Source organism: Ursus americanus, chromosome 1, assembly GCF_024610735.1.
Source record: "Ursus americanus isolate L20-20 chromosome 1, mUrsAme1.1.p, whole genome shotgun sequence".
Taxonomy (NCBI): Eukaryota; Metazoa; Chordata; class Mammalia; order Carnivora; family Ursidae; genus Ursus; species Ursus americanus.
In genome coordinates, this window is record NC_142127.1 from 25369795 (window position 1) to 25384994 (window position 15200).

Here is a 15200-nt window from a genome sequence, read left to right on the forward strand (position 1 = left end):
AACTTATTTTTCTGAGTTTGTTATATCCCATAGTATCCAACTGGCCCTATGAAGCATCACATATTCTTACCATCATTAAGCTACAAAGGGGCTTTCTACACTTTTGACAGAAAGATTTTATCTTCTGTCTGCTATGATGTTGGAACTGGCTTTTCTTTTTCTTTTTCTTCTTTTTTCAATTTCTCTCTCTCTCTCCCCCCTTTGTCTCTTTCATTTGCAGTTGTCCAATCCATATTATGTTGGAACTCTTCTAAGAATAACTGCAATTTTGAAAGCTCTAACTGTGGGAGGCATTATTTATAGGCCTTTGTGGTTTTGGGAGGAAGAAGAAAATTTCCAAGGCAGAGTTCTACTAGGAAGATTGCCCCCCACTCCACTTTAGCCAAATACCATCTTTTGCAGGATGTTTTCCTGTAATTCCTTATTAAAAATTTCTTTTGCAGCAGTGTATTTAAAAACTGCCAGTTTCTGAACTCTTTCTTCCCCCACTATGTAAAGTGTATATACCTAATAACAGGTGAAAATGAATTGGGCTTTTGGGAGCACATTGTATTAGGAATTAGACTTTAGTATCAGAGACTCATCTTCAAAGGCTTCAGTACACTCTAGCTGATTTTCTCATGTTAAAGAAACTCAGAGAGTACAGGACTGGTCTGACTGCCCCACAGATTCAGGGAAGCTCTTTTTAGCTGTGTGTTCCACTTTACATCCAGATGGATGGCACACCATTCCATCTACATTCTGGGGAGCAGAAAGGTAAAAAGACTAAAAAGTTAAATGAGTTCCCTGCACATGTCTTCCCCAGAAGTTCCATCTATCACTTTCACCAAAAGCTCATTGGCCAGACATGATCACATGGTCACTCCACCTGCCAAGGAAGCTGGGAAATGACCTCTTTTAGCCAAGTACATTGCCATCCCCTCAACAATGTGTTGTCTTGCTAAGGAAGAAGAGAATGAATATTGGTGGGTGTGTACCTTACAAATTACCTGAATAGATTGTCTTTTCCAACAGTGACCTCTTAAGGATCACCATGAGCTCTGTGCTAGAGGTTAGAGATAGAATATAGAAACGAAAGGTACCTAAGTCAATGTATATAAAGTGTTTAGTTTCAATAAATAATTATAGTTCTAAGTCTTGGTTAAAATTATGGTGAGATGAATTCTCTAGGTGCCAAGTAAATCAATTCTTATTATGCCATTTACGCCCATAAAGGAGAAAAGAAACAAAATGAGGGAAAACAATCTATGTGGTATGCAGTTTTAAACAACTTCCTATTTTTCTAATGTATATGATTAGTTACTATATTTTCAATTTTTATTTTTTGTACTTTTTTATTTTATAGCAAAAACGAAACATGTTAGGGAGAAAAGATAGCACAGAGTAATAAAAAAGATTATTTCCCCTTCCACAAAATCAAGTGAACAATAGAATATTGGTAATGGAGTCACACTGTGCATCCTCATCTGTTTGTTTTCTCTTGCTGTAACAAATTATCACAAACTCGGTGACTTCAGACAACATTAATTTTTTATCTTACATTCCTGGAGGTCAGAAGTCTGAAATCATCTTCACTGGGCAGAGATCGAGGTGTTGGTAGCCCTGTGCTCTTTCTGGGGGCTCTCTTTCCTTGCCTCTTCCAGTCATTAGAGGCTGTCTTCACTCCTTAGCCCATGGTCCTTCATCACACAGCCACGTATCCTTAGGTTTCCACTGCGGCATCATCTTTTCTGACTCTGATCCTCCTGCTTTTCTCTTAACCACCTCTGTGATTATACTGGCCCCACTCAGATAATCCAGAATAATCTCCCCATCTCAGAGTCCATAATTGAATCACACCGGCAAAGTCTCTTTGGCCAGAGAAGACAATATAGTCACAGGTTTCAGAGATTAGGGCATGGACGTCTTTGGAAAGCCATTCTTCACCCTACCAAATCTTATAAAATAGTAAAGCATTTATAAAACTGATTCAATACCTGATCTTAACAAGAAGATTATGTCAAAGCCACACTGTTGCTGCTTCATATTACTATGATCTACAGCAGAGTCAAAATAAAGAAACTTCATAATAATGATGTTGAATACACCTGTTCTCTTTGGCCGCTGATTAGGACTTTAAGTTGCTAAATCTTTTTCCAAAATTTTCCTAAGGAAATACCCTCATGCATTTATGAAATTTCATTCTTTTCTAACCTTGCTTTTATTTTTCTTTCAGAAAAGCAAGACTACAACACAAGAATTGAAACTATAAAGTCTCTTGTGCAAAAACTCCCTCCACCAAATCGTGACACCATGAAAATCCTGTTTGGACATCTAACTAAGTAAGTTGTAAGGATTTCTGGGCATTTCATTATATTATCATTTCTTACATAAGCAGTATTTAATTTCAAATATCTAAGACAAGATTTTCCAAATGCATCTATCTCAAATTTTCCCCTTAGCCAATCTAAGTCTTCCTACAGAAGCTGGAGAATGTACTAGAGGTAGGAAGGAGAACCTACAAAAAGAACTTCTAAAATAATGTATTTTTTTCTGGTCTTTTCAATGAGTAGATATTTGCTGATTCATTGTCATAACCTGACCCAGAGCCGTAGGATGGACTGTCTTTACTTCATTATCTAGCATAATAGGAAGAGCATGAAATAATTCAGACATGAGTTTAAAACATAACCTCATCATATACAAAGTGCTATGACCACAAATAAGCTGCTTACACTGTCTGAAATTCAGTTTGCTCATTTGTAAAACGTTGATTCAGATTGATAAGGTGCTATCCATGTAAAAAGCTAAGAGAAGAGTATGAAGGCAGAAAAAAACAGCAAGTGTAAAGGCCCAGGGGTCCACAGAGTTTGATGTATTTGGAAAACAGAAAGCAGGCTAGGATGGCTAAAGCCTAACAAGCTAGGGGTGGTGGGAGTAGGAGTTAAGGTCATAGCGATTAGACCGACTGGTGTCAGATCACGTAAGTTCTGAGAGATTTGGATTGTATTCTAAGTACAATTACAAACCATAAAGAGTGCTAAATTAAGGGAGTATCAAATATCACTCTGGCTGCCATGTGGAGAATGGGCTGCAAAATGGAAGCAGGGAGACCTATCTGTAAGGTGGCAACCATGGTGGTCAGACAAGAGGTAATGATAGCTTATGTGGAGTCCTTAAAGAGATAGATTGGTGATGGGTCAGGTTGGATCTGTTGCTGGTCAGAATGCAGTTGGAAAAGGAAAGGAGAAATCAAGTGTGCCCCCTTCAGGTTTGGGCTTAGGCAAGTGAAAAAATGGTAGTATGACACAGATGGGTTGAATAAGAAGAGCAGACTGGAAAGTTCCATTTTGGACGTGTTAAGTTTGAAATGACTGTTAACTCATTTGCTCTCTGTTAACACCTTCTTCAGATAAGGCAGAGTGCAATACAAGTGATGAGGTTATAGCTTCCACCATATACCTATAGTAATGTTGAAGCCTGATAAAGTGTCAAATAGATTGGACAGTTTTGCTTTTATGAGATTAAATCTCCTTAATCACCCATTCCTTGGGTTGAGTCATTCCTACAGATTATTGAACTAATCCGTCACATGATTTTTAACTGTGAATTTAATACATGTAATTGCACACACAAAAAATTTAAGCCACAGTGGTGCATATAGATTAAAAAGTGAAATTTGCCTGCTGGTTACTCTTAGCCTTCTGAGCAGAAGTAACCAACTTTTTTGTTTTTATGTGTATACGTATATAAACAAACATGCATATGACTGTTGCTGTGTTAAAGTTTATCATACTGCACATATTGTTCTGCAATATTTTGCAACTCATGGACAGTCTTCCATTTCATTAGACAGACTTGTGTGATTCTCTCTAATGATGATATGATATTCCATAATTCACTCAATCAGTCACTGCATTAGGGAACATGCTTTAATCTAATCCATCGTATTAGTTTCTTTCTTATTTTACCCCAGAGGAGAACCTGTGCCAAAGTTTAGACCATCCCTTATTGCTGGGATATCCCTTCTTATTACCTCCACATACTGGCTATAATGGGAAACCCAGTGTGGCCTAGTGAAAGGATCTTGGTTGGGCTTTAAGGAAATAAAGAGAGCTCTATAGTCAAATCCTTGTTCTATACTTTACTTCTCTTATGATCTCAAGAACATAAAATTGGATTAAATAATATCAACCATACCTTGTGGTCATGAGAATTAAATGAGATAATGCATATAAAATGCTTGGCATAAGGTAAGCATTCCTCAAATCTAAATTCTTTTCTCTTAGGGCCCAGACATATCATGAAAGGGGTTTCAAGTTACAAGTAAATACTGGAGTGCTTATGCCAGTAACTGTAGCTGGACAAAGTCATAAAACAAATGGAAAGTACACTGTCTAATGCTATGCAATACCTAGTCTTGGAGATCTTGAGAAATATCTATTACCCAGTCTCAATTATTCCTTTCTTTTCCCCAACTGGATGAACAGCTATAAAATGAAGAAACTTTGAGTCATCTAAATCTTCCTTTGAAAAAAATAAAACACACAGATGAAAATCCATCCAATTAAAAACCTTGGAAGGATGAGAATCCTCCACCTTTACGCCACACCATCCCATTATTATATCACCTTCACAGCATTCACATTATAAGATTTTTCATTATAAATGGGGAGAAAAGTGTTATTTGCTAGTCACCAACCTTTCTTGAGTGGTGTGACCATATTCCGCCCTGCACTGATTTATAAACTGGGTTTAATTACCACAAGTGTGTGCACATGATTATATCTTGTTAATCATTTTTTGCCAAGTTTTGGATAAACAGCCAATTGTGACATGTCATGAAAGCCTGAGAAGACTAAATAAGAAGACTGTTTAATAGGAATTTTAAAATCTTCATGTTTGAAAGAATCATTAGAATGTTTTCCTTAGGCCTGATACATTTGGTAGTTCTTCAGAAAATCTACCATCAGCACTTGTATATACTGTTTATTTCAAATTGTTGCAAATATATATATTTTGAAGTTTGTTTAGTGAGGGTCAGGGAATGTAATGAAGTGCCAAAAATTCCACTTGACCTACGTACTCCGTAGCCAACAGAAGAGAACTCCATTTTTGCACAGCACTGAATGAAGCATTCCCTTCAAAGCAGAGCAACTACCAGCTGAGAAAACTTAATACAGCACAATTGGACTAGAGGGTGGGTGCCAGTCCTGTCTGCAAAAGCCAGAAATTTTAAAGGGTTGTGATTACATTAAGCATAAGATGACACAATGGCTGCACTGGCTGAATAGTCTCAGAGTCCAGGGTCCGCATTCTTGATCAAACTCAAGGTCAAGTTCTATGCTTTTGCTGTGATAACATGAGACCAGAAATTCAGAATAAGCTATCATCTCAAAATGCCATCAACCAGCAACCTTTATTAATAGCCACTTTCACAAATTGACATTACGGTGATAAGTACTGTAAGGTCCTGTAGTACCTTCTGAATCATCACATAAATGGCAAGTTCTATCTCTATAAAATACGTGTCAAATGCATTTTCCTTTAGCCTGCTTCTTTGGAAAGGCAGGGAGGCAAAGGGAAGATGAAGCTAATGAGGAAGGAGGACCTAGAAAGATAAGGTTTAGTTGCTGATGGGCAGTAGTTGGAGATTAAAAGGAGGCAAAGGAGTTACATAAGCAATAGAGAACCACTGAGACTTTATCTATGGGACATTTGTATGATGTGCTCAGTGTTTATGAAAGTAGTCCAAGAACAGAGTGTAGCGTGAACAAGATAGAAGGAGAAAAGAATCCAGGAGGCCAAAAAGGAGTTGTGGTTGGATTAGAGTGAAGAACACCAAATGGAAAGACATGGCCTAAATCTTGAGAATTTTCAGAGGAAAATTCCACACAATTTTTATTTCTCTCATTTCTTTATCCCCATATCCAATTAGCCATGGAGTTAAGTCTCAGGTTTCAATGCTGGGTGATTGTGAAAATAGTCCCTCTGACAATAATAATAATAATAATAATAATAATAATAATAATAATAATAACAAAGAGCAAAAGGAGATACTGTGTAGAAGGGTGCACCCTTTTCTCTATTTTGAAAATATAGAGGAAGAAGAAGATGAGGTTATTGAAAACTAATTAAATAGGATGAATCCCATTTTGTTGGATGTACATTGAGTCAAGCCCTTTATATGCTGCCGGTCAAGAATAAAAACCTTTCAAATCTTCATGTCTTTTGAGCCAGTCATCTTAAATAATGAGGGAGGCAGTTTATGCAGACAAAATTACTTATGACAGTCGCATTTCCACTGGTAAAAACTTGTAAACAACCTAAGTGTCCAGTGATAGGGGAAGGTTATTAGAATGTGGTACATCTTATCAGCTTAGTGAAATGTAGTTCCCAGATAATTGTGTTTTTTTCTTAATTTGGAGATAAGTTAAAGTCAGGGATACAATATCTTATGTACTCAAAAAGAGTATAAGTATAAATATGTGGGAAATTTGTGCATCTGGAAAATATTAAAAATTTTTGTTAAGATGTTAGTATTTCTTTCTTAGAGTTGTTGTTATGAGAGCCTCCCCCCCACCACATATTGCTTTTTCTCTCCTAATAATGGTGTAGAAGGCAATATTGAGGTCAAGAAATCAGGTAAAGAAGGTAGGCTTTGGAATTAGACAGACCTGAATGTGAGTCTTGGCTCTGCCACTTATGGAAGGTGTAACTTTGAACAAATCTCCTCTAAGCTTTCATTTTCTTATCTATAAAATGGAGATCAAAATAGAACCTCTTTATCCAGTGAGGAGTAAATGAATAGTGTCTTTAAAGAGTCTCACACAGTACCTATCACTTACTATGTTCTAGATAAACATTATACATCAACATGTATCATTTTTATAGTGAGAGAAATAGAAGATAATTTTTAATAAAATAAATATAGGGAGAATTGTAGAAGCTTGGTTGCCAAGTTTCCTGGCTTCCAGAAAATTTTTTATTTCACCACCTAATCTTTTCCCAAAACCTGAGTCCCTGTGCTGGCCTGGCTCAGTCAGTTTCCCCCAGTCCCAGTGAGGCTGATTTCACCTGTTTGACAAACCATATGACATTCCGCACCATGCCCAATCCCTTGTGAAATGCCCAGACCAACTCAGCCTTGTCCCTAACTCTCCTATCAACCTGATCTGCATCTTGTCCCATGTTCACAGATCAGACTATTTTTACCATCAAAATGGTAGCTCGCTAAGATCATCTACTCTACCTTAACTCTTAGGATGGCGTGAGGAGGTTGGAGATAGGGCACAGGTCTTCTCTGCTTCTTCTCCAGAGCCTCCCCTGTAACACCAGTTCCCTAAGGACAGATCTCTTGCCTTGTAGTCTTACTTATCATATGATTCTCACAGTGAGAATTTCCTGCCAGACAGCACAGCACACTGGCTTCGTGGGAGCCTGGTAAGTGATACACGTTGAAGCCTTGAAGCCGGTAGGGCCTTATCCTGTGCCTCAAACAGCCTGTGTAAACACTCCTAGAATCCTATCAACTACATATCTACCTGATATGTAGCACTGATCTTTTGAAGTTCTGGCATTCCTGTTGCCATAACTATGAGTAAGGTGTTCTAGCTACGGCTGCAGTCTTCCCCCACATTTTTATTTCCAGGATAAAAATCATACATGAAACATACAGAAAATTTAGAAATAAATACAAAAAAGTATTTCCACTAAGCTAAATTGAACTCATTTGCCAGATTAACTTTGTGGCATGAGTTTTGGAAGCCAAAACAATTTCACATTTTTGAGTGGGGGAGCACGTGAAAAAACATTCAATTCCCACGTAGGCATACATTGTTTAGGGAAAGTCAAATGTCTTAGAAATGGTGGCTGTTAGAGATGACTAATGTCATTCACTGATTTCCAAGAATACCTTTGTAAGAATATATTTGCTGCAGACTTTAGATGCAAATATTCTTATAAGAGACTTATACTTTGTAAAATCGGTTGAAAAGAAAGCTAAAAAATCTTCCCTTTCACATTGACTAAGAAAATCGCCCAGCTGTTCATAGAATTCCAAGGTGAAGGAATGATATGGCTGAATAGACAAATCTCATGGAAGCATGCCAGTTGAATGCCTTGTTGAAAGGCGAAACTGTTGAGCTGTGGCTATTTTGTGAGAGTAAACTGATATTTAAAGCTTCTCTGTGGTCTTCATGGGTGTTAAATAAAATATTCTGCAAGAGCGTGTCAGAGGCAACTCAAATGATGATGACCTAGAAATATAAGAGTTGAATGAGGAAACAATGGTGAGGAAATAATTCATCCACCCTGACTTTAAAATGGCGTGGTAAGCATTTCTGATATTTTGGGGGGGGGGGGGAATGACACATGGCTAAAGAATGAACTTGAAAGCCAGGAGCTCTTGCCCTTCTCCCTGGTCTTCAAGAGCAATGGCTGGTGAAGCTCTCTGCCTCCCATCAGGCCTCCGAGTGCTCAGCTCTGGTGTGCTTTGGAGCAGGCTATGTTTTTCTGTGCTGTCTTCTGGCACTCCACCCTTTTTCTGTACACTTTGGTCGCTCACCCAACCATAATACCTGATAGCCAACGACTTGCAGGCCATGGGTATTTTTACTGGAAAATGAGGAACCTGTACAAATTGTTATTTTCTTTCTTCTCTCTTTATTCTTTTCCTTTTTTTTTTTTTTCCCTGAGGGACAAGGGCTGCAAGTCATTTGAAATAAGCCAGAAGCCTAATAGCTCCTTTGCTTGTGTATTTGAAATGGCACCCTAATCACTTTGAAGAGCTAATGTACTTCCTATGGGCCTGAAATTTCTCAACCGGACTCCCGTGGCAGAATTTGGCCTGGTAGTTAAGAAAATTAATTACTCTGATCGTGAGGATGAAGCAATAGTTCCCAACTCCCTGTAGTAATCATTAAAATGTCATCTACTTGGGGGACATCTTGGCACAGGATTTATAAGGTTTGTGAGCTGGGGACTAAGGTTCAATGATCCTTCCAGTGGTGGATCCTTGTTTTGGAGGAAGGCTTTGGGAGATAAGGTTTTTAAGACCGCAGTGAAATTATTACTTTAGATCTTTTAATTTAACATTTGAATGGTAACATTAGCCACTGAATAATAGGAAACAAAACAAAACTTAAAATGGCTGCTGCTCATCTGTCACTGTGTTCTCTGTGGTTAGTAGTGGTCCACCCCGTGGGGGGATTTCCCTCATAAGAGGTAAATTTTTTAAGTTGTCCCATCCTTCTCTACTATGAAACTTGGCCTTTTATCTAATGGAAAGAACCAGGGATCTGGAATCAGAAGACATAGGCTCAAGTCCCAACCTCAGCCCTTAGAAACTATAATTTAAGAAAATCTTTTACTGTCTTTAACCCTCCCTTTCAGTCATGTGTGAAATAGGTCAAATAAATTCACACTTATGAAAATGTTTGTCAGCTGTGAAATCCTCTCTGTCTATTCCATTAGGAAGTCTTAAATGAGTTCCCACTATATTCCAGGCACTGGACTGGATCATAGGTTGGCCAAGTATGGCCCGCCCTTGAGCTACATACAGCTTCCTGCCTATTTTGGTTAATAAAGTTTTATTGAAATAGTCACACACCCGTATGTTTATGTATTGCTGATGGCTGTCTTCATGCTACAATGGCAAGAGTTAAATAGTTGTGACAAGTTGCACAAGGCCAAAAATATTTATCTGACCCATTACAGAAAAAGTTTGATGGCCTCTCAACTTAATGCTAGAGGCATAAAGAGGACTCCTATCCTCACTTCTCCTATGGTCTCCCAGCATAGATAAATTAGTAAACAGTTGCAATAAATACGGTGCAAAATTGCAAGACGTTGTAAGAACCCCAAGCAGGACCTAGAATTTAGCCTAGAGAAACCAAAGAATGACTCCCAGGGGAGATGGCACAGGCTATCTTTAAAGATGTGGTTTTGGCTGACAGGAAACTTGCTACAAGGAGAGTACCAGGTACAAAGACATGTGGAGGAGGAGAACTATGGTGTGGTGAAGAAAGAGTGAATCCTCTGGCATGACTGGAGGATCAGGAAGCATTAAAGAAGTAGCAGAACATAAGCCCAGAATGTAGAGCTAGAGCTAAGTCATGAAAGACCTTTCACAGGCTTTATTGAGGAATTTGAAAATCATTCTGTAGACATTAGGTAAATCATGGAAGGGTCAGAAGCAGGAAGGTAAGATGATGTGATTTCTGTTTATAAAGATTACAGTCTTTAGAAGTATGAAGGGTAGCCTGTAAGAGAGCAACACTAGAGATAGTGAAACCAGTCATGATGGGAGAAATGGGGACAGAGATAGATGCAAGAGGCACAGAGGAAGTGGATTCAATAGGACATGCTCACCAAGGGTATGTAAGAGGTTGAAAGTTTGGGGATGTGATGTGTGCTTCTTGATACCTCATTAGCGAATTCCGTTTGAGGATAAGCAATATCTGTTGGGAATGCAAGAAAGGTGATTGGGATCTAGGTATGAATTTGGGAGTCATCAATTTAAAGGTGAAATGGGGTAAGGTCATGAATAACCCCAAGGGACAGTGTGAAACCACAAGAGAGCTGAGGACAGATTCCTGGGGTTGTCTAACATTGAAGGAGGGGTCAGAGGAAGACGCTGGGGAGAGAGTCTGAGAATGGCATGCATGGTGATAGAAAATTTGGCAAGAGCAGAGGTATTGCAATTTGTGGCTGAGATTATTACTTCTACACAGAGGGCCTAGCAAATTCTCGCGGTAACAGAACATCAGGCAGAATTTCTGGTAATGACCAGCTACTGTTCTACCCTTCATCCTTTGGTTCCTGAGAAATCACAGGAATAAATATAATAACAGGGCAGGAAAAAAAAATGTTATTCTATAGCATAATCAGGTCCTGAATACTGATAGAGATGGAAATGATAAAGAACTGAACAGGTCCCCTCTTCCATTAGATCATAGGTTCCAGGACGGCAGGAATTTGTGTCACTTTGATTCCTGCTATATCCCCAGAGCTTAGTACAGAGTGCCACACATTGTAGATCCTCAGTCATTTTTTTGAACAAATAGGATCACGTGACGTCATTGAACGAGAAGATAATAATCTAATAGCCAGTAATGTTTCCAGTTAAGATCAACTGGAATCTTGGTACCTTGAATAGTTCGGACTAGAACCAGGGAATATTCCATTTTGAGAGTATTGGTTAGTAAGCTGTTCCTCTCAAGTTTCTCTCTCCTCACCTGATATTTATCTTTTCATCATGATGAAAAGAAAAGCAGCTGTGATCACAAAAGAAACAGTATTAATATTAAGATCGCATGTTGAGAGACCCTGAGTACGATGAATGAGTGGTCAGAGAGGCTTCCCCTGCGGAGGAGCCTTGGTCAGCGAATGTGTGAGTGCACATCAGTGTTGGAGCCTATGAGGTTAGTTCGCTGCAGTCTAGGGTGAGTTGCCAGTACTTCTAATTCATAATTGTCTGGAATTTGTAACAGATCTTGGGATAGAAAAACTTCACTTCACATCTTCTGTCCTTGTTCCCTCTATGAAACTAAAGAATCTCCATTGCTCCTGTCTCCTATCAACCCAATGACCCTGTCCATCATTGGTTCCAGATCCACTATTGACTTCCTACCACCTGGAATTATTGAGCATTTGGTGAAACAAACGAACAAAAATGATCTTGATTACAAAAGCTTGCCCTTTGCTATTAAGTATATAAAAAATTTGATTCCCCTATTTAACGGAGCAGAGACACAGCGAACTTCAAAGTGGAAGGGGGAAAAAAAACTCAACCAGACCTCAAGTCACCTGATTTCCAGTCTACTAGACCACACTCTGCTTTCTTGCCAATACCAATACTTGATTGTGTTTCCAGGGAAGAAGGAATGGTAAAACAAAGAGTGAAAACGACCAGCCAACCGTGATAGGGGCACAGGCCTATCCCTCCAATTCCCTTTTTTTAATTGAACACCAGCTATAATCCCAACACTTTAAATAAAATTACCTAACTAATTAGCAAATTGACATATTTATATAAGGGGTTTTCTGGCTGTCCTCTCTCTCTCCCTCTCTCCCCTCCCTTTCTCGCTCTTTCCCTCTCTCCCTGTAACACATTTCTTTCCACCCAAAAAGCACCAGGGAAACTTTGATTTCTGGGGTTCTTTTTAAAAACAATTTCCAAATCCGCATTCCTTAAAGCTGTGTGTGTGCGTGTGCATGTGTGTGTCTAGGCACCCTTGGAGAAAGCACGTTTTTAAAAAGGCATTGATGATTCTGCCTTTTACCACCTTCTTTCTCCTCTTTAAATGGAAAGCACTGAACCCAGATGCCCAACCACGGAAGATATTCTTCCAGAAGCAGCATCTGGCTTCCTGGCAAGCCCTTCAGGCAAGTTGTTTGGGGAGCTTTGCAGTTGTCTCTCGGTCTGTCACGTGTATAAGAGACCGTGGCCTCTCTGGCTGGCATGTCCAGGCAGCTGCCAATTCCTTTCAGTTCACCTTTAATTCTGAGAACGAGCTTCCTCATTTTCATTTCTTACTGGACTAATTTTTTCTCCCCACTGTCCACGAGGTTCTCATTGCTGCCTGCCTGTCAACTTCCTTTGCAGGCCTCTGTCTTTTGAACCCGAGTGAAATCCTCAGCTGTTTAGTACTACATTCAAAGAGGTGACTTAAAATAATATTTCTTAGCCATTTCTTGTCAGCATAGCTCCTTGTAAACTGTGGGGTAGTTCCTTGAAAAGAAAAGCAAAACATTCCATTGGAGTAACTTATTCTGGTCTGTACACAAGACATGAAAGTATTCTTGACGTTTTTGTATTATTTAGTTAAATCATATTGGCTTCCCACATCCTTGTCACACCATGAACAAAAGAGCATCGCAGGACTGGAAAATATTAGGCAACACAGCAGCATTACAACTAGCACCTGCTTAAGGATATTAAATTGTTTTAAATAGCTTCGGTTTTTTACCTGTATATATATATATATATATATATATATTTGGTTTTTTGGTTTTTTGGTTTTTTTACTTGTGAAGGATTCTGTGTGTGGGGGGGGTTTATGGATAATTGCTAAGAACACAGAGTCCGATGGTAGCCCACGCACGAGGAAGCCGTGACAAGGTGCTGACAAGTCCAGCAGCAGTACCCAGAATGCAGAGGAGAAAGCAGAAATTAGAGCTGCAGGGTGACATCCAGGAATAGTTAACACAGGGTAGCTGCACATTTCCATGTTGTTGGGTTTTTTTTTTCCCCCTCATGCAAGAAAAAGTGTAGATTATATATGAGATTTTTGATCTCAAGACTGTATTGTCTGGTCTGAGAAAAGATGGGACTCAGCAGTGGACAGGAGGAAATCTCAGCCATTAATAATAATTGGTCTGTGGCCAGTGGCAGACTCAACACACACTTGACTTTGAAGAGATACACAACTGAAATCATGGGCTTAACTGGAATGAAAGTGCCTGGGGAACAAGGAAAAGAATTTAAGGGCTGTTTGGATCAGGACATTGGGGAAATCTCCTTTGAAACCATCGGTATGACAGTAGAGCTCAAATTTAAGATTAGAATTTTTTAAGTCTGTTTTATCTCTGCCTCAATGACATTTTTTGCTTGTAATTTTTCTTCAGGTGAATTTGTTAATGTGCACAAAGGAAGTTGAAAATACATGCTAAACTTAGAAACTTGATACTAAATATTGCCCTTTGTGTAGAGATGAATGTCTCTCACTTCCAGTAATTTCCTCTCTTCTGTATCATATTCACATTCTTTTTAGCCAGGCTATTTTCTCTTACATTTTCCCTCCCCTCCCCCCCCCCCGCCGCCTTTCCTCCCTCATATCATCATCATCCTTAAATTCTTCTTCCCATTCCCCTCACTCTGAGAACTCTCTTCACCCGCAAGCATTGCAGCCCCCATCCATCTCCCATTTATTCAGGGCACATGATAGTTACATATCGAGTAACTATCGTGATAGACATGGAGCTGGAAACAAAAACAATTTTACCAGGATGACAGTCAGCCCCTAAGAGCTGGGAACGTTATTCCATTGCAATGTCTCCCTCCCTGCCCCTGCGAAGTTCACTTCCCTCACCTCACTCTCACTCCCAACTTTGTGGCTCCAGCCCCTCCTCTTCTCACGAGATTGGCAAACCAGCCTGTCTTTATAGGGATTCTGTTAGTCTACCCATCTGTTTGAGGAAACCTCTGTTCTTTTCTTTCTCACTTTCAAAGAGACAAGTAGAACACTTAGGGACAGAGCCATAGCAAGGAGTAGGCAAGACACAGGTGCTCGCACGCTGGCACTAATAACACTTATTTTTTCCCCTGCTCTCCATGAACTGATAGTCAGCATACACGTCTTAATAAATATTTTCCCTTCATCAATTTGTTCACTCATTCATTCCTTTCACTCATTAATTAATTCCTTTATTTCCCATCGTGTTCGGGATAGGAAAAGAAAAAAGAAATTACCTCTGCTGTAAAGGAATGTTTATCTAATTAATTTGTGTCTCTGTGCTTGGACATCAGAACACACTTCCTCACATAGTGAAAAAATATACAAAGTGATATTTTACCTACATCTGATTTTTTTCCCCATTTGAACACTTTTTTTTTTAGCAATCATTTCACATCCCAGAAAAATTCTACTGTTAAAAACACAACTCTTCTCCAATGAGAACACAACTCTTCCTCTTGGCTCCCTGCTTACCCATCTTTTCCCACATCTCTTTCTCTTCCAACTGCCATTCCAGGGTCATAAGTGCTTCCCTGGTACTGACCTTTGAGTCATCGGAAGGAGATTCCATTCACTCTTCCAAGGCCACATTTCCTGTTTAGGGCTGGAGATCCCCCACAGAGATAGTGAGGCATTTTATGGGTGGTTTACATGTCCCACTATATTTTTCTAACTAGCAAGAAGGGAGAAATAAAATGCATGCCCTGTTCTCTCTGGCCTCACTCTCCATTCATATCACACTGAAAATAACCAATTCCTAGAGTGCCAAGCTCTTAAAGTAATTCATACTTCCCTGGCAATGACAGGGATTTATCCTTCATCTTGGCAGAGGAAGGCCTATTTTATTCGCCCCTTATCACATTCTTGCTATTCTCTGCTCAAGTTTCCCCTCCAACACCCTATAATAGGCTAGGTGGGCCTAGAAGCAAGTGGCTACATAGGGAAATGAAGAAATGTTCGTTGTCACATTTCTGATCCCAAAGC

At 39.3% G+C, this 15200-nt stretch overlaps 1 protein-coding gene across 1 annotated transcript in view; it reads left to right on the top strand.

Annotated features, from left to right (window-relative positions):
- Positions 1-15200, top strand: part of ARHGAP15 (Rho GTPase activating protein 15) — a 597544-nt gene that overhangs the window by 534303 nt on the left and 48041 nt on the right. Inside the window, exon 13 of the mRNA XM_045782563.2 lies at positions 2216-2321. Coding sequence (XP_045638519.1) covers positions 2216-2321 — 106 coding nt within the window. The remainder of the gene's footprint in view (positions 1-2215; positions 2322-15200) is intronic.